Consider the following 19,330-nt stretch of genomic DNA (forward strand, 5'->3'; position numbering starts at 1 on the left):
CTTCAGGTTCTAGCCTGTTGAATGGGCATGTGTGTGAGTGTGCATGCTTGTGAGCGTGGGAGGGCCTGTGTGTGCATGCACACACAGAGAAATACCACATACACATAAACACACCCTTGAATATTCGTATTTCCTTATTTCTCTGGCCCTAGTGAGTGTACCCAGGACCTAGGACACAGGCCTACTTTTGCTGTGTAGCTTTATAGTAGTGATCTCTAGGCTTCCACACTTTCCCAAGTCAGGCTCCCCAGCCTAGTCTCAATACCTCCTCCTTTGCTGTGGCCAACACGTAGGTTCCTGTAATATCCTCATTCACCCACAGGACCCTTCCCACCACCTGCACCAGCCCAGTCTATAACCAGTCTCCTCACATCATCCAGTGTCCAGCCTACTGAGAATGCCACACACTATCAAATACTTGTTTTTTTACGTACTGCCAGATATAACCTGGAAACCATAAGCAATGTCCAATATTAGTCTGGACTCTTTGCATTGAAGTAGTCACTTCTAGGCTTCAACATGTTCCCCAGACACACATAAGGCTAGTCAGAACAACTCTCCCTGTACTATAGCCAATACAAGGTATTACCCTCTACATCAACCAACAGGGCCCCTCATGCTACCCATACCTCTCCACAACATACCCAGACTTCCTACATCCCCTTCCAAGGGCTAGTCAGGTGGGCACATCCGCACTTTGTGCTTGCTTTTCCATATTCAGTGGAATCTATCCTAGATAGAATAGCACCTGTCCCATTGTAGAATGGCTTCCTGCACCTTGAAGTAGTAATTTAGAGCCTTCTTCAGCATCCAAAATCTCAAACCACAGCATGATCCCACCACCCATTGCTCTTCTATATCAAAATCTAGTATTGCTTGACACTTAACATACTTGCACCGACCATGGAACACTTGCTCTGTATACCAAACCCTACTATGTATCCATCCTTCCCATCTCCTCCCCAATGTTCAAACCTGGTGAATATTTCCCCTTCCTATATACTGCTTTTCGACATTCCACAAAACATAGATCATATCCCACTGTCAGTGTCCCAGCCTAGTCTTGGCACTTATATTCTTGCCTGTTGCAGGAGTGACCACTAGATTTCAACAGAACCCCCAAACCAGGAGCATGCTCTAACCACCTAGTGCTATTCTGTAGCAAGCATACAGGGTCCTACCAGGACCTGCCCTCCATGCATCTACACACAATACACTTTGTGCCACATACATCACCCCACTGCATACCCAGAGTTCTCAAGGAGCCTCCTTCATGGTATAGCCTTATGAGTACTCCTTCACAATCAGATACTGGTTTTTCTATATCTGTCGGGATCTATCTTGGTTCCCACATCAATCCTATGGCCTAGTCTGATCAACTGAGCCTTACAGTAGCAACATCTTGGGTTCTGCATGTTTCCAAATTCCATGCCCTGGCTTAGTCTCATCACATCCAGATGTTCCCTAGACAACTTACAGTCTCCAGACAAGGTGCTACTTATACCCACCCACAGGACCTTTTATGCTACCTCCACCAGCGCTCTCCATACCCACACTTCTGATGTCCTCCTCCAGGGCCTAGCTTGGTATATAAGCCCCAATCTGACACTTGTTTTGCATATCTATAAGGATTTAGCCTGAGTTCAATAGCCAGCAACCCTGGCTAGTCTGGCTGCCTGTCCCTTGCTGTCTGGAACTCTAGGCATAGGGTCCTAAATCCTGCAGCCTATAGTATAACTCCCAAATAAGTGGATACGTATTTTTTTATGCATCCTGATGGTGTACAGCCAGTGTGCCTGCATATTCTAGAAACTACAACTTGAAGAAGGAGTTTCTAGAGTTCCACAGAGTTTCGTTCCTGAAACACAACCTGGTTCCACGAACTCCTGCTGTGCTGTGGCCAACATATAGGCTCCTGCTAGTACCCTATCTACCCATATCCATGCCAAGGACACTTTGAGACACCTACAGCACTCCAGTATATTCCCAGACTTTTCCATGTCATTCTCTAGGGTCTAGACTGTTACAGACCCCTCCCCACATCCAGATAATTGTATTTCCACATTGGCCACACAAGTGTGGTTCTGGTACCCACAGACAAAGCAGTTATCTAGTCTGTTCCACCTTGCCATCTGCTAGCCACCTCTAGGCCTCATCGGTGTTCCAAATCCTATGCCCCAAGCTAGTACTGCCATCTTGTTCTGTGGTATAGCCAAAATTGAGGCTTTCACCAAGACCTGCCCCAATAACATCTATGCACATGGCTCTTTGAGTTGCCTACACCACCATACTCTGAACACAGATTTCCCAAATTCTCCCTCAAGATGTAGCCTAGTGAGTATCCCCCCACTCAGTACATTACTGCATCCCATAGGATCTAGCTCGGATTGAATAGTCATTTCTCTATTCTAGAATGATCCCTAAGTAACTCAGTAGAGACATCTATTATTGTCCATGGTCTCTAAACTCAGGCCTAAGACTACTTTCACCACTGACTTCTCTGCTAGTATCTAAGCTTTTGTCAACAATGCTCAAAGGACCTCTATCCACATGGCCCTTTGTGCCACCCACATCACTCCACTCCTTACCCATGTTCTTCCCTTTATTCAACCCTTTGAGTACACCATCCCCACACAACATATTGATTTTTCCACTTCCTGCAGGATCTAGCCCAGGTCCAGGTCCAATGCACATACCTAGTCTGGCCAGCTATGCCTTGCAGTAGCAGCCTATAAGCTTCTGCAGGGCTCCAAGTCCCTTATGTTGGCCTAGTTCTGCCACCTCCTTTTATGTTACAGTTGGCTATAACATTAGTGTTCTAGCCTGGACCTGACCTGTCAGTCAGATAACCACCCATTGGACCTTTGATGTTGTCCTTAGCACCACATTTCATACCCAGACTCCCTATGTCATCTTCTAAAGCCTAGCCTACAAACTTGTAGATGCTTGTTTTTCCACATCCTACTGGATCTAGTCCTGGCTGCAGAGTCAGTGTGCCTGCCTAGTCTGAAATCTGTACCTAGAGTTTTAATTCCTGAAGCATAGCCTAGTCCCAGGAATTTCTGCAGTGCTGAAGACAACATAAAGACCCCTGCCACTATACTCTCCACCCACATCTTCACAGAGGATACTTTGAGATGCTACATCACCTTAGTAAATCCCCAGATTTTCCATGTCCTCCTCCAGGGTCTAGACTGTTGAGTAACTCTCCAAACAACCAGACATTGTTTTTCTATATCATCTGGGTAACTCTGGTTCAAACAGCAAAGATTGGACCTAGTCTGGCCCACTTTGCCTTCTGACAGCCAACTCTGTTCCCTCAGTAGTGTTAGAAATCCTACACCCCAGACTAGTTCCACTACCTTCTTTGGGGCTATAGTCAACATCCAGGCTTCCACTAGGCCCTGGCCTACACATATTCACCTATAGGACCCTTTGAGCTTCCTATAACTTCTCTCACCAAACCCAGAGCCCCTCCCTCCCTCTATGGACACTTGTTACATATAGTAGGATCTAGTATAGACTGAACAGCCACTGTGCCATTTTGTATTGGCATCTGATCAGTGTAGTAGAGATCTCTTTCCTTCCACAGAGTCCAAAATCTTAAGTCCATTGCTAGTTTTACCATTTCCTTATGTGTTGTAGCTAACTTCTATTCTCCTGACAAGAGCCACCCTATCTACCTTTATCAACAGAGCCCTTTGTCTTGCTTACAACATCCCACTTCCTACCCAGTCTTCTCATGTTCACTTTGTGAGTAAAGCCTGATGTGTACCCCCACACACCAACTGCATACTTATTTTCCATGTCCCATGGGATCTAGTTGCTACCCTGTCATGGTATGACCTCCAGTACATTGCAGTATTGACATCTTGCTTTTCCCAGGTTCTCAATTTTCATGCCTTATGGTGTCCCATACCCTCCTCCTGTCCTGTAGCTAATACCTTGGCTCACATCATGATCAGCCTACTCATATCCACCAACAGGAATCTCTTTCAAGTTTATATGACATCACTCCAAACCTATATGTCCCATGTCCTCTCCCAAGGTCTTGCTTGTATCTTCTTCACTAGATCCTTGTTTTTCCACATGCTAGTGGATCTCTTCTGGTTCCCATAGCCTGTGACGAGATCTAGTCTGGCTGCCAGGACTTGCAATAGTGACACCTTGGCTTCCATACAGTTTCAATTATTATACCCCATTCTAGTCCCACTACCTCATCCTGTGTTCTTCAGCATCTACTCTTCCACCAGATCCCTCAATATCCACCCACAAGACTGTTTGTGCTACCTAAAGTACCCCACTCCATACCCCAAATTCCTAGTTCTCCCCCAGGGTCTAACCTGTAGAGTACCCACCCACTCCTACACTTAAACACTGGGTACTTGTATTCCACAGCCAGTGGTATCTAGCCTGGATGGAATAGCCTCTTGCCTCCTGTAGAATGACACCTACACCCTACTTTAGAGAACTCTACCTACTGTAGGGTTGAAATCTCAAGCCTAGGCCTAGTTCTTAACACCTCCATTGGTGCTGTTGCCACATCTAGAGTCCAGCCAGGACTTGTAATAACCACCTCCACCTACAAGACCTTTTGTGCAGGCTGTGCACGCTGTGCCATCCCACTCCATAATCAGTGTTTCAATGTCTGTTGCCTTGGTCAAGGCTGTTTATATTACCACCACCTTGACCTCAGCTTGGCTTGACATCTCTAGCTTTCTGCACATTCTCAAATACTATGTTCCATACCTACTTTGATCACCTTCTCCTGTGCTGCAACCAACATCTAGGGTTGCCCCAGTACTTAGCCTACTCACATCTACCCACAGTACCCTTTTATCTGCCTACATTGTCACACTCTAATTCCAGACTTCCACCAGGGTCTAGATTAGTGAGTACACTGAGTTGTTACTTTTGCTCTATACTAGTGAGTCATCCCCTCCTCCCACCACTGGATACTTGTTTTTCACATACTATGAAATCTACCCTAGATTGAATCACCACTCATTCCTAGAATGACTACCTGCAATTTTCTGTAGAGATCTATCACCTTCTCCATGGTCCCAAATTCAAGTCCCCCAATAGTTGTCCAATCTTCCATCTGTAATATAGCCCATATCTAGGTGGTCAACTTCATCTGGCCTACTCATACTCACCTACATAATATTTTATGCTGCTGACACCATATCATTCTATACCTAAACTTTCCACGCCCTGCCCTGCCCCCAGGGTCAAGCCTGTAGAGATTACCCCCAACACTCTCATATACAAGATAACTTGTTTTCTGTATTCTATGTGATCTAGTCTGGGTACAATTTCTGGCCACCTTTGCCTTGTTGTAGCTTACTCTATACTCTTTGTTGTACCCAAATATTTTACCCTAGAGCCAACATCCTGGCTCTAGCCTAGACTTGCCCTGTCCTCATTTACTCCAAGGACCTCCTGTGCTGCCTATACCACATCACTTCATGGGCTGATTCACCAAGTATTCCTCTAGTGCTTAGCCTCTTTGCAGCACCCAAACACCCAATCTTTTAGACTATTGATACACTTTAGTGAAACTTTGTGGATTTTTCTGTTATTGCTGACTTACTAATCTGGTATCTAGTCCAGGATAGCATAGTGCATTTGTTTAGTTACCATGTTCAAAGCTATGAAAATATCTGTCTCTTAAAAAATAATATATTAATCCTTTTTAATTTAATACAATGTAATTTGATCATATTCATTTCTCCATCTAATCCTGGGTGGACCCCAATGTCCCTAGCCACCAAACATTTTATAATTTTTTTAATTACTACTGTTATTATTATCACTTATTATTATTATAATAATTATTATCATCATCACATCAAGTCCAAATGGTAAGGCCAACTGCTGTTAGTATAAGGCCTATCCTGGAGCATTGTCTACCTTTCATAGCATCAACTTTCAATAGCCCTCAGTTAGGGGTGGGGGTTCTTGTGCCACTCCCATGTCTATCCTAGAATATTGATAGACTCCATCCTGTGACTATTTTCTGCAGGCAACCATTGTTACAATGAGTTCAGGAGTGCAGTGGTCCTGTTATGTCTAGAAAACATGAAATTATTGCTTTTGTGATGGAGATGAATTAGAAGTTAAAAGAAGAGATATGATATAAGCTTAAGTTTAGGAGTTACTTGTGAATCAATTATATCCCAATCTCACAATTGGTTAAGAATACCATTTTTATTAATAAAGTATAATAATTTTCTCCTTATTTTATTAATGATTTTTATCTTTCCCAATTTTATCGTGGCATAATTCACAAAATTTCTACATACTTAACATGTGAAATGTCAACATCCTAAGTTAAAATCGTGATTTATTGACATTAAAAATGTTATTAAGGGATAATGTTTTTGTTATTATACTATTGCTGTGAGGAGACACAATTACCAAGACAACTTATATATCTCTTAATTGGGGGTTTGCTGAATTTCAAAGGGTTAGTACAAGATCATTATAGTGTGGAATTATAGAAACCAGACAGACATAATACTAGAACAGTAGCTGAGAGCCCACATCTAATCTGCAAGTTGTAGGGAAGAGAGAGAAAGAGACTGGGTCTGAAATCTGCTTTTGAAGCCTCCATACCCAGCCCTACAAAGCCACAGGCACTCCAACAAGGCCATACATCCTAATCCTTACCAGAAAGTTTTACTAACTGGGAACCAAGCATACAAACATATGGGCCTACAAGGCCATTCTCATTCTAACCACAACAGGTAATAAAAATCAACTAATTCTTATGGATTTGGGGCATTAAAAATAAAAAAAAAAATTCTCAATTCACAATTGAAATGAGTTTCATAGTTCATTGTGTATTAATTTATATTTGTATTTGTTTATGTATGTGTGTGTTTCAGGCCAGAACTATTTGATTGGAAAAGTGTGGTTTCCCAGCAGTCAGCCACACAAAGACTGGAACATGCCTTCAACATCGCCAAATGTCAGTTAGGCATAGAAAAGCTTCTTGATCCTGAAGGTTGGTGTATTTCTGGACTACCTTAATTTTTAGTATAGTTTACCTTTATTATTTTCTGTCTTACTCAGACTTGACAGTTACATATAGTAAACACAAAGTAAAAAATTATGCAGAATGAGGCCCTGTCTAAAAGAATGTAGAAAGTTATATACTTTAATGCTTTCCTATGTTCTGAGAATATAAAAAGTGATAGTGTCTATCTAATATTACAAATTCACATATAAATATAGTTCTCAATATAAAAATATTTAAGACTGAAGTTTAAAACTTTGTGGGGGCTAAGAGGACAACAAAATCAAACAAAAACTTTGCACTATATGTAACTCATGGTTGGCATATAACAGCATTGATTACAAATAATTGCAAATAGATATGTAATTATTCTACAAATAGATTAGATAGATAACTCAGGTGTAACTAATTAATTACTCTTGTAATTTTTGTTCATATCCTTCCTAAAAGGCAAGGTGTTTTATTTATTATTTAAATCAGGATGCATAAATCTTCACTGCTTCTATTAGAATTTATCACTTAGGTCCTCAATTTGATGGTTACTTATTTTTGGCTTCATTAGCTGGTAGACAGAATTGTAGCATTTATATTTTTATTATATTACCCTTAAATAACTTAAATATTTGTCACTGAAGCTACAAATCCATATCTTCTGGACACCTGAATTAGCAGCATAATGATTTCTTGACTTCTGCTTTTCTAGTACCTAATGAGGTACTTTCATATTACGCCAAATTTGTGAAACTAGTCTGTTATCTCTTTGCTGAAGCGTTATCACAATTTTAGAAGTTTGAGAAACAAAATTAGTGTGTTCTTAAATGTAACTGAAATTGATACTTGGGAAGAAACTGAAGAATAATAGAAATGTATAATTAATTGGTTTTTGAAATATTACATTATTTCTCAAACAGGAAGTGGTATTGGTGATAGGTTACTTTCTGAAAAATCTGAGAAATGATTCAAAAGATCACATTTAACTGGTAAATTTATTATCAATCAAAGCCTAGTCTTAAGTGTTTCAGATATGAAACTTGTTTAGCAGAGCTCATCTTGTAGTTCCTTATAATTAAGCACAAATATGCTCCGAAAATGATATCCTCAGGTGAGATGCTACAATAGGTAACATACTTGTGGCCAAGCCTTAGGACTCGAGTTCAAACCTCAGTACCTACAAGATAGAAGGAGAGAACACACTCTGATATGTTGTGCTCTGATGGCTATATGTTTTGGAATGTGTGTACTCATGTGTACATGCATGCATGTACACACACACACAATAGAAATGTGTTTTTAAAATTTATTTATTCTATGTGTCTTTTACATCATGTATCTTGATCTTATTCATTTCCCTATCATTTTGTGTTTGCCCTCTGCTCCTGCGCATACCCAAATAAAACAAGATTTAAGAGAAAAAAGGAGAAACTTAAAAATATCATCATGGAAGCTGCAGTGTGACACAGGAAGTCACTCTGTGAACCCCTTTGTCCATATAACTTTACTTGTAAGTGTTCATTGCAAAGAGTCATTGGTCTGGTTCAAGGCCTCTGGTTTCTACTACCCTGCTGGTGGTGGGATCTTGCTAGGGTTCTTCCTGGATATCCTGTTGTTGCCCTGTGTTGTGGAGATTCTGCAGCTTTGGGTCTGCAGGTCAGGTCCCTTCATGTGTTCCAGAAGATCATAGATGGGGTGGATGGTGGGGCAGGCCAAGTTATATGCTTGGATTTGGGCCTGGGCAGCTGTAGGGTTGGTCTACCAGATGTGACATGGAGACAGCTCTCCCATGCTTACAACTTTGAGTCCTGCTCACCCACCTCTGTACTAATAGGCTTGGCTCTATTGTGCTTCCCTGGCAAGGTGTGGGACCTTCTCTCCTGAGTGTTGCAGCTGGTGGGGGTCAGGGATAGTTATTCCAGCCTTATATGACCACAGGGCCAGCTCTGCCGCCTGCCCCAGACATTGACTGGTATGGAGGAGAAGGGCAACTCTCCTTTGCCCATGCCACCACAAGGCAGATGGGTAATGGGAACAGCTCTCCCATGCTCACAGTTTCAAGGCTGGCTCACTCATACCTGCACTAACAGGGTTGGCTCTATTGTGCTTCCCCAGAGAGGTATATGGCCTACTCTCCTGAGTATTACAGCTGGTGGGGATCAGGGATAGTTCTCTTATGAACACAAGCCCAACTTTCCCACCTGCTTCAGGCATTGATGGACAGGCAGGAGGGCATCATTTCCCTGCCCATGCCACCACAAGACAGATGAGAAGTGGGGAGAGCTCTCCCATGCTCATAATTTTGGGGATGGCTTACCCACACCTGTGCTGTCCTGGAGGGGTGCAGGGCCTGCTCTCCTAAGTGGTAAAGCTGGTGGGGATCAGGGAGAGCTCTCCTACACTTATGATGACAGGGCCAGCACTTCCACCTGGCCCAGGTGTTGCTGGGTGAGGAGGATAGGGCAGCTGTCCCCACCAATGCTGCCATCAGACAGATGGGTAATGGGGACAGCTTTCCCATGGTCACAATTTCAGGCCTGGATTTCCCACATGTGTGCTCACAGGTTTGGCTCTATTGTGCTGCCCTGGCAGGGTGCAAGACCAGTTTTCCTGGGTGTTGTAGCTGGTGTGTGTCATGGATAACTCTTCCACTCTTATGACCACAGGGCTTGCTCTCCCACCTACCACAGGCCGCGCTTCCGCAATACAGATGAGAATTTGGGAGAACTCTCCCATGCTCACAACTTTTGGGCTAGCTCACCCACACCTGAGCTGAAGGGGATGGCTCTATTTTGCTGCCCTGGTGGGGTGCAGAGCCTGCTCTCCTGAGTGTTGCTGCTGGTGTGGATCAGGGGTAGCTCTCCTGTTCCTATGACTACAGGGTCAGCTCTACAACCTGCCCCAGAGGTTGTGGGTGGGTGGGGGGGAGGAGGGCAGCTCTTCCCTACCCATGCCACCACTAAAGAGATGGGGATAGATCTTCCATGCTCACAGTTTTAGGGCTGGCTAACCCACTCCTATTCTAACAGGGTTGACTCTATTGTGTTACCTTTGCTAAGTGCAGGGCCTGCTTTTCTGAGTGTTGCAGGTTGTGGGAAGCAAGGGAGGCACTCCCATGCTTGTTACCTCAGGGTCAACTCTCTTTGGACTGCCAGCTCTCAAATAATGACAGAGACTTCTTATTAATTATGAAAGCTTGGCCTTAGCTTAAGCTTTTTTCTAACTAGCTCTTAAACCTGAAATTAATTTATTTATATTAATCTACACTCTGCCACATTTCCCATTACCGTTCTTCCATACTGTACATCCCACTCTCCCACCTCTTGTGTCTGCCTGGCAAATCCCAGCTCTCTTTTTCCCAGAGTTCCTGTCTCTTCCTGGAAGTCCTTCCTGTTCTCTCCTGTCTAGCTATTGGCTGTTCAGCTCTTTATTAAACCAATCATAGTAAAACAGAAACACGTCTTCACATAGATACCAAATAGCCTGCAACACAAATACATGTGCCTAAGGGGAACAATTCTCTTTTAAACCAGTACAATTAGTGTCCTGGCCCTCATATGCTCATGGCCCTTTCGTGATCTAAAATGGCTTTGGTCCAAATTTAAAAGACCCCGTAGTATTCAATAGTTTATATATTGTTCTAAAATCCAAAGTAAATTCTAAGGCTGAAAGTGATGTCTTAATTGTAACTCTATGGAAAAAATAAACACACACACACACACACACACACACACACACACACACACTTCCTGAATACAAAAAGAAATAAAAGGAGGACATGATTGCTTCTAAGGGGTGGAGATTTTTATTATAGTTAATAAGGAAGAAAACAGGCAGGGGCAGAAACATCTGGAAGAGTACAAAGTGGACATCATAGGCCAACTAAGACAAGTCATGTGAGGAGAGGTGGGAGGGCAAAAGGGATGGCCAGGATCTAAGAGGCCAGGAGGCCAAGAGACCAAAATGACAAAAGGGCCAAAAGAGCTGTGTAACCAAAATGACTGGGTTATGTAGGAGTCAGAGAAGCTGGATGAAAGGAAAGTCCAGCCTCTTGGATGGAGAAGTTTAGGGAATGGGGTGGGGTATTCCAACCAATAGGACCCAACAGGTATAAACTGGGGGATGTTGAGAAAACCTGGTGGTCAGTGTCATCTTTGATATATTAACAGGCACCTCAGTTAGCCCTTTGTCCTAGGTTTGAGATCTAACACTTTCAGTATATAATGGCATAGTATATGCATTCCAATTCCAAAATGAAGGTATGGGAGCTAAGTGAAGAAATATTAGGACAAAGCAAGAACAAAATGGAGGGAGTAAAACACTAAATCCTGTAGCTCCATACCTGGTACTTGATGTTTCAGTTTTAAAGGGCTTAGCTGGTTCCAACCCTACTTCAAACACATATCTCTTTCTTGGGATGGTCCCATTGTTTCACTGCCAGATGTTTCATAGCTCCAACATCTTCAACATCTTGGGGTCTCCAGTGAAACAATGTTGTTTTAAAATATGTGGCACTGTTACTCCATGAAAAGGTCATGAGACATGATAAAACTCAGTATCAGAGCTTTATTAGGAGGAGGTGGGGATGGAAGAGAGTAACCAGGCCTGGGGGAGACACATGGGCAGGAAGAGAAAGATAGATAGATAGTTGGGGAGGAGAGAACAAAGAGAAGAGAGGAGGAGTCTGTGTCCAGCTTTTTAAGGATTCCTGTTCACATGTACAGGTGGGCTTATGGAGCTACACCATCATGCACTGATTGCATGCCCATGGTGCGTGCATTTGCATGATCACACAGCACACTGATGACATAAGGCGTAAGACTCCTTGCTTAGCTACTAAACTGCACATGTGCGGTCATATAGCTGGAGTGGCAGAATCCTAACATTTCAATCTTTTGCTTATAAAAAAGTGGGTGAACAGGAATAGGGGCATCGTTTCCCCTGGAAAAACTGCTTCCAGCTGACTTGGTGGGTGTTGGCTGACTCTTGTGTTGGTAGGGAAGGGAGCTTCTGAGGTAGACAGGTGTCCTAGGATGGTGGGCTATCATCTGTTGCATTGGAGATGTTCATCTTTCTTGACTTGGCATTCTGGCTGCTTGTGTCTGACAGAATGCTGGTGAGACAGAGAAAACCTTAAAAGAAAAAATTATTATTATTACTATTATTATTATTATTATTATTATTATTATTACTATTATTATTTCCTTTGGGAGGTTCCCAGGGTGATAGAGGGGGTCCCAAGACCAGGAAAGTTTGGGTTTGGCACTTATCTGAAGTAGATCTGACCTGTCCAGATGGATTTAAGCTGGTTTCTGGAGCTTAGAAAAAAAAATTAAACATATTAAGAGGCAGCCATGAGAAAATTAAAGTCTCGGGCTAGTGGCCATTGTAGTGTTTAGTACTTTGCTTATATTGGTTAGTGTTAATGAGAGAGAGAGAGAGAGAGAGAGAGAGAGAGAGAGAGAGAGAGAGAGAGAGAGAGAGAGAGAGAGAGAGATTGGAGAGATTGGAAAGATTGGAACATGTTTTTTTTTTTTTTTTTTTTTAACCTGAGATAAGCCTTATCAGAGACAGATTATTTTAAAGCACCTGTTTCCTTTATTAGTTTAGCATCCAGGAGATACAGGTGATCAATTGCTGAGAGCATTTAACAGTAATAGATTGTTATATTAAATCCCATTTTTCCAGAGCCCAGACTCTTTTGGGTCTGGGGTTATAAATACCTTTTGATTTTTACTGTTCCTTACGACCTGGGTATATATTTGATGGTCCTTGGACTCCGGCTCTATGGTGATCCTGTAACAATTAGCTGAGTAGTTAATTAGAAGAGGGAACCAGGAAGAGAAAAGCTTGTGGGGTGAGACTTCATTTTTCTGGAATTGGGGACAGGGCAGTGGATCCTGATGTCCTCTGAAACTTGAGAGAGAGCAGAGCCCTGTCTGTGTCACTGTGCATGAGGAGGAGAAGCATTTCTGACTAGTCTGGTCTGAGGCACATGGAGAGAGCAAATGAAATAAAAGGTCCTACCTTAGCTAGAAAATCTCTTCCCATTAAGAAACCCTGGAAGTACAATTAAGTCTGGTGAGGTGGGTAAGGCTGTCCCCCTACCACGGCAATAGGGAAATGAGGAGAGGTGGGACCCCAAAACTCCCCCAGGACTGATTAAGTGGCTTGGTGTCCAACAGGAAGGAAACAGATTGCCCCATGTTGCATCTTGGGTTCCCTGTGAGCTTGTGGCCAAACCTAGGAGGTCAAATAGAGGTCTTAGTTTGATGCTCCCATGCCATTGGGTGCATGGGGGCAGTCAGCTGACCACTTATCTCTCTTAGTGGCACTTTGAACAAGGCTCAATTGATGGCCCAGTAGGGCATGCACTAGCCTGCCTGGCCTTCTAAAACAGGGACGTGGAAAGCCTCATGGAGCTGCTCGGATAGCATGTCCCAACATTTGGCAATTCTGTTTATGGGCTTTCTCATCTCTCCCATGGTACACCTTATATGCCACATCTGAAACTTCTACCTGTGGAGTCAAGAGCCTTGTTCTCCAGATGCTTAAGAGTAGCCCTAATGTCAGGAAGCTCTGGGAGGCAAGAGACAGATTTTATTCCATGTCTTGAATTTTTTTTTTGATAGTTTGGTGGTTTGAGGACAGCTTTAGGAAGACCCGCCAGGAGGTAGGCTGTAAACTGATCTCTGGCTAGAGAGCAATCCAGATTATGATCCCAATGTGGGTCCTGATCATAAACTTATTTGCATGCATCCTACCCTCCTTCCAGACCTGTCTGTGCTTAGCGGCACATCCGGTACCAGAGAACAGAGCAGAGGTCAGATGGGAAGGGATTGTTTGGATTCAGAGATTAATCAAGTTTAGGAATGCATGTGGTCAGGAGTGAGAGAATCAGAAAGGGAGGCTTCAGAGCTTAAGGGAGGGTTCAGAGCTTAGGTAAAAGCGTGGGGATAAGGTAAATCTTTTCATTTGCCCATCCACTGGCAAAAGTTAGATAATTCCTGTGAAATATCAGCATTCAAGCAGCTGTCACATGGCCAAATTTATTGGTATCTGGAGATATTTAAGGTATTTATCAAAGGAGGAGTGGAACCAAGAGGTGGAAGGCTCCATGTCCCATGACTGCAGCTGAGAGGAAAAAAAAAATTAAAAATTAAAATGACAAACAGGATCCCAGGCTCCCATCTCAGGTATCCCCTAGGCTACGTAATCTGTTGACTGACATAAATTAACAGCATAAGTTACCTGAAATGTCGTCACAGAAGTGTCAAGGGCTGAGAGGCATACATACCAGGAGGACTCCCCAGGAGTCCAGAGAGCATTCAATATTTCGTCAAGAGAGAATGTGTCATGGTCTGCAGCCGAGGACACCCACCCCCCAGTTGTCCCGTGCAAGAAATGTATCTCAGGCTACAGTCGCAGGAAACAGCAAGGGATCAGAAAGGGAAAAACCACCAACCTTCGTGGCTGGTGTGTTGTGAGGAGCAGTCCTGGTGGCTGGGCAAATGAAAAAAAGTGGAGCAGGCAGTCATAGGTCCAATAAACCTTGGTACAGGGTCCTGGACACAGAGCATCAGACACAGAGTGCCAGGAGAGCCTGTCTCATCACAGAACCAATGTTTTTAAAAATGATAAGTGGTGGTGCTGGTTACTGGGCGACACTATAAAACCCAGTATCAAAGCTTTATTAGGAGGAAGTGGGGGCAGAAGAGAGTAACCTGGCCGGGGGAGGGGGGAGACACACATGCAGGAATAGAGAGGGGAGGGCGGCTGGGAAAGGAGGGAGTGAGGAAGAGAGAGGGGGGAGAGGGAGAGGGAGAGAAATAGTGGAGGAGGAGAGGGAGAGAAATAGTGGAGGAGGAGAGGGAGAGAAATAGTGGAGGAGGAGAGAACAGAGAGAAGAGAGGAGGAGTCTGGGTCCGTCTTTTTAAGGATTCCCATGCACATGCTCAGATGGGTTTATGGAGCTACGCCATGCATGTGCTGATTGTGTGAGTGCACTTGTGCATTTGCGCTATCACATAGCTCACTGATGATGTAAGATGTAAGACCCCTGCACATGTGCAGTTATATAGCTGGAGGAGTGACAGAATCCTAACACATAGGCTTCACTATCCCAGGTTCATGCAATAGTCACCCAGTCTCTTCTTGGTAACTCCAGCTCTGGCACACATTAGTTTGCCTCAGCTGCTCTCTGAAAGTGTGAAGGAATAATCTTCATCCTGCTTATATGCTCATATTTTGCCCTCAATTCCAAACTGAGTAAACAATCCTGCCAAGTTCTGGTGACAGCTTGGAATGCACCTTAATCCCCTTGAATCACATTAGCAGCATATTTATATCCTGTTGCTCTCTAAGAGGTTGAAATACCATATAGGCCTTCTCCTTGTACAAGTTGAAAGCTCTGTTGCATGGGGTCTTACCCTGGGTCATATTGCCCATTTTTCCCATGCAAAGGAGGAGACTTTTCTTCAATAGTGCTAATCTCTTTAACAACTACAGCCTCTATTTTATCACATGACTTAAGGACAATCTTAAGTTTCCTAGTGCTCCTTTCTTCTTTAAGCTGAACATTTTTTGCTCTCTTTCACTGTAGATTTGCGTAAGAATAACCAGTAAAAACTATATTATAGACTCAGTGCTATTACTGTCTTAAATTTTTCTCTGACAAAGAAATTACTCTATTACTTATTAACTTAGCCTCAGCCAATTTATTATAATATGAGCAGAAGGCAGCCAGTTATATTTTTTTCGCAAAATACAACACCAATGGCCTCTACCCCAGTTGTTAATAGAAGAGACCGTGATTTTGTTTACCTCTGAAACCTCTGAAATTAGCAAAAACTCCACTTCCTGGTACTAACTAATTTTCTGTACTGGTTACTTTTCTGTTGCTTAAAAAAACACCATGAACAGAAGCAACTAGAGGAAAATATTTATTTTGGCTTATCATTTCATAGAGCTAGAGTCTATCACAGAGGAGAAGGCATGGCTTGGCTGTAGGAACAGAAAACTGGTATCACATTTCACTTCCATACAGAAAGCATAGAGGCAGAGAGGAGGGGGTATGTGCTGAATCAAACAGAAACAGACAGAGTCAGACAAAGGGGGGAGAAATTGGGGTGAGACTATAAACACAGAATGCCCATCACCCATGGCATATTGCCTTCATTAAGGCTCCACCTCTTAAAGGTCCTATAACCTCTCCAGCAACTGAGGACTACATGTTCAAGGCATGCATTTAAGGGACATATTTGTCATTGAAACCACCACAAGAACATAGTCCCAATCTAATTTGATGACTGTATATTATTTCTCTTGATGAACAGATGAACTCAATTAAGCAAATCCTTCAATATTATTTTGTCAGATTAACTTTATTGGAAATGTTTCTTCTTCTTTGATGAAGTAATATCTGTGCACAGATTCCTATAACACTCTTTACTATATCTCTAGATAATCATCCACCCTCCTCTCCCAGATTTTAACTGTACTGGAGATAGTGTATTAATTTTATGGGCTAATTTTCTTTTAGTAAAAGAATGAATCCATTCACTATTGATGCATTGATATTTATTTGTGTGTTTTCTCTCCTGCCATTGGGGTAGAAGGGAGAGGTATAATGAAAACGTGCAGTTCAAAAACAGGATAAGAGCCATAGTGTATCAATTTGAGGAGTACATTTGTTAATGATGTTTTTTAAATAAATTTTCATGTAGTAGTCAGTTTGTATTATCTTAGATATATAGTCCAGTTATTTTTGTTTGTGCCCTGTACTCTCAAAAAATTGTAACTCTGGATTAAAATAGATCTTTTATGTAGAGTGTGCTGTATGGTAGAACACTTTTCTGGCATGCAGCAAAGCCTTTATTTGCCTGCTCACAACAGCATTCATAATAATGAAAATTATAATAAACAACATAAGTCTTTTTCTATTTAAAATGATAATATACCCTTTAATCTCTTTGTCTTTGTAAATTAGTACAATAAAGATTTTTAGATGTACGTTCACATTGTAATTGGAAGATAAATTAACCAACCTGTAGCTACAGAAAGGAAGTTATATGCCTTATGTCTTTTTAATTATATAATATTCTCTGACATAGTTAATCCTAAGTGGAACATGTATGTTGAAATATCCATTGCTCTTAGTAGAACTGTGATAATACTTTGAAGATGAACAATTCAAGGTCAACCAAATATAATGAGAAATATGGTCTGATTCATTCAAACTGTACCTGACTATAGTCCCATCTGGCAAATAAAGTCATAGTTGTGAAAATACTTTCTCTTTATGGACTGCTTCTAATTTTAACAGCATATGTCTTATAAGTAGGGTTATTAAAGTTTCTATATGGTGATCCAAAAGCTGAGGATTTCACTTTTCATATTTTATGTATTAGTTGTCTTTTCTTTGCTTGCTACTGTGATAAGACGGTATCTAAATATATGTTATAATTTAGTGTTCAACATTTTTCAAGAAATTATATAAATTATTTTGGAAAAATAAGTCATACAAATTTTTGCTTGATTCTTATTCACAAAAGACAGAGTAACATCTTTTAGAATTGCATACTTAAAATACCCCTTTCAGTGAATCTAAATGGAGATTAATATAATTCTTTCACATCATATATAATAACTTTCTCTGCAAACTTTATAAGTTTTATTAACCAAGTATTGGTATTTTATGTTATGCATGACAATACCATGTTTTCACTATAGAATTATTTTCATTTCCTATCTATCATGTCCCTTGAGAGGCTAATGAAGCATATGTCTTTTTATTGGATTGATTTTTAAATTAAAAGTTATTAAAGCATTGGAGGTTTTCACATATTGTCTATATAGATTTTGGTATACTTTATTTGGTCTTAACTGGTGTTTTGAGACCTGAGGTTTATTTTTCAGTGGAATTGCCTTTTATAATAAGTATCAGTAGACATTTTTTTTTTTTTTTTTTTTTTTTTGGTTTTTCGAGACAGGGTTTCTCTGTGTAGCTTTGCGCCTTTCCTGGAACTCACTTGCTAGCCCAGGCTGGCCTCGAACTCACAGAGATCTGCCTGCCTCTGTCTCCCGAGTGCTGGGATTAAAGGCATGCACCACCACCACCCGCCTTCAGTAGAAATTTTCATAAGCAATTTCATGAGCTCTTTCTAGTGTGTTTAAATATAAAAATATGCAAAATAAGTATATCTAGTGTAACATTATTTAATAATTTATGCATTTTTGCTCACAGATGTAAAAGGTTTTTATCCTTCAAAATACATCCTGTTGTAAACCTGAAATTCACTTTCTATCTTTATTTCTCTTTAATATAAACATAGCAATGCACATTGGGAGTCATATACATTCTTTCCTTTTCTGATTTTCCCAGCCCAAAGCTTTTCCTTGTGGATGACAATATGAAGACATTCTTTCAAAGGAATAATAAAAAAATCAGTCATAAAATATGATTGTTTTTGTTAACTTTTTTGCATTATTGTAAAAAGTTACTTCTGTTTGAGATAAGCAATATGATATGGAGATACTCTTACTTTTTTACCAGTGTAACTCTAAGATGAACAACAACAACAAAATAACATTACAGTTAAATTTAGATATCAGCAACAACAAATACCTAAGGCATTGGCAATAATTTTCCTATCCTCAAAATGACATTTACAAACCAATTAGAGTTAACTTTTAATCCAATCCATTTTGACTTCAGGAGGATGGTAACACAGATTCTGTTTTCAGCCTGTTAAATCATCTGTCACTCTGACTTTTTTTAAGTCTTTCTAAGAATTGGTTCAATTATAACATTTTACTACTGAAATGAATGGTCTTAGGCTTACCCGTGCATAATATGTTCTTTTTCTTTAAAAAATATTCAACAAAAATATAACATTTGTTATCAGAGAAAAGAATTGTCTTGGTCCTCTTGTACTGACTTTGATTACAATTATTTGAGCAAGTGCCAATTTTATTTTGTTCTATCTTTATTTTTATGATCACATTTTTATAATGTAATGACTAGTCCTGCTGAGAGTATTTAGTAATAAACTGTAATTATCTAAACCTAAATTCCAAAATTTTTGTAAGAGCAATTGTTAGTCCAATTGCTCTGCTACAAAAAATAGAGGTGCCATCATCACTTTATATAGACATGGTAACATCAATGTGACCTCCCCACTCTTTGGGCTGGAGATCATTTTTCCAGGGTTATTTTTAAAAAGAACATTAAAAGTATATCACTAAAACCAAATTATATCACTTAATATTGCTAAGTATAATAATGGAACTACTTCCTAATTTTAGTCTATAGTAAGT

General features: G+C 41.1%; 1 protein-coding gene across 8 annotated transcripts in view; it reads left to right on the top strand.

Annotated features, from left to right (window-relative positions):
- Dmd (dystrophin) overlaps positions 1 to 19,330 on the top strand; it is a 2,209,767-nt gene that overhangs the window by 594,067 nt on the left and 1,596,370 nt on the right. For all 8 annotated transcript variants that reach the window (XM_028881805.2, XM_037198928.1, XM_037198927.1 and 5 more), the window contains exon 7: positions 6,891 to 7,009. In XM_028881805.2, the coding sequence (XP_028737638.1) occupies positions 6,891 to 7,009 (119 nt within the window). The remainder of the gene's footprint in view (positions 1 to 6,890; positions 7,010 to 19,330) is intronic.

The sequence above is a fragment of the Peromyscus leucopus genome, chromosome X (assembly GCF_004664715.2).
Source record: "Peromyscus leucopus breed LL Stock chromosome X, UCI_PerLeu_2.1, whole genome shotgun sequence".
NCBI classification, from domain to species: domain Eukaryota; kingdom Metazoa; phylum Chordata; class Mammalia; order Rodentia; family Cricetidae; genus Peromyscus; species Peromyscus leucopus.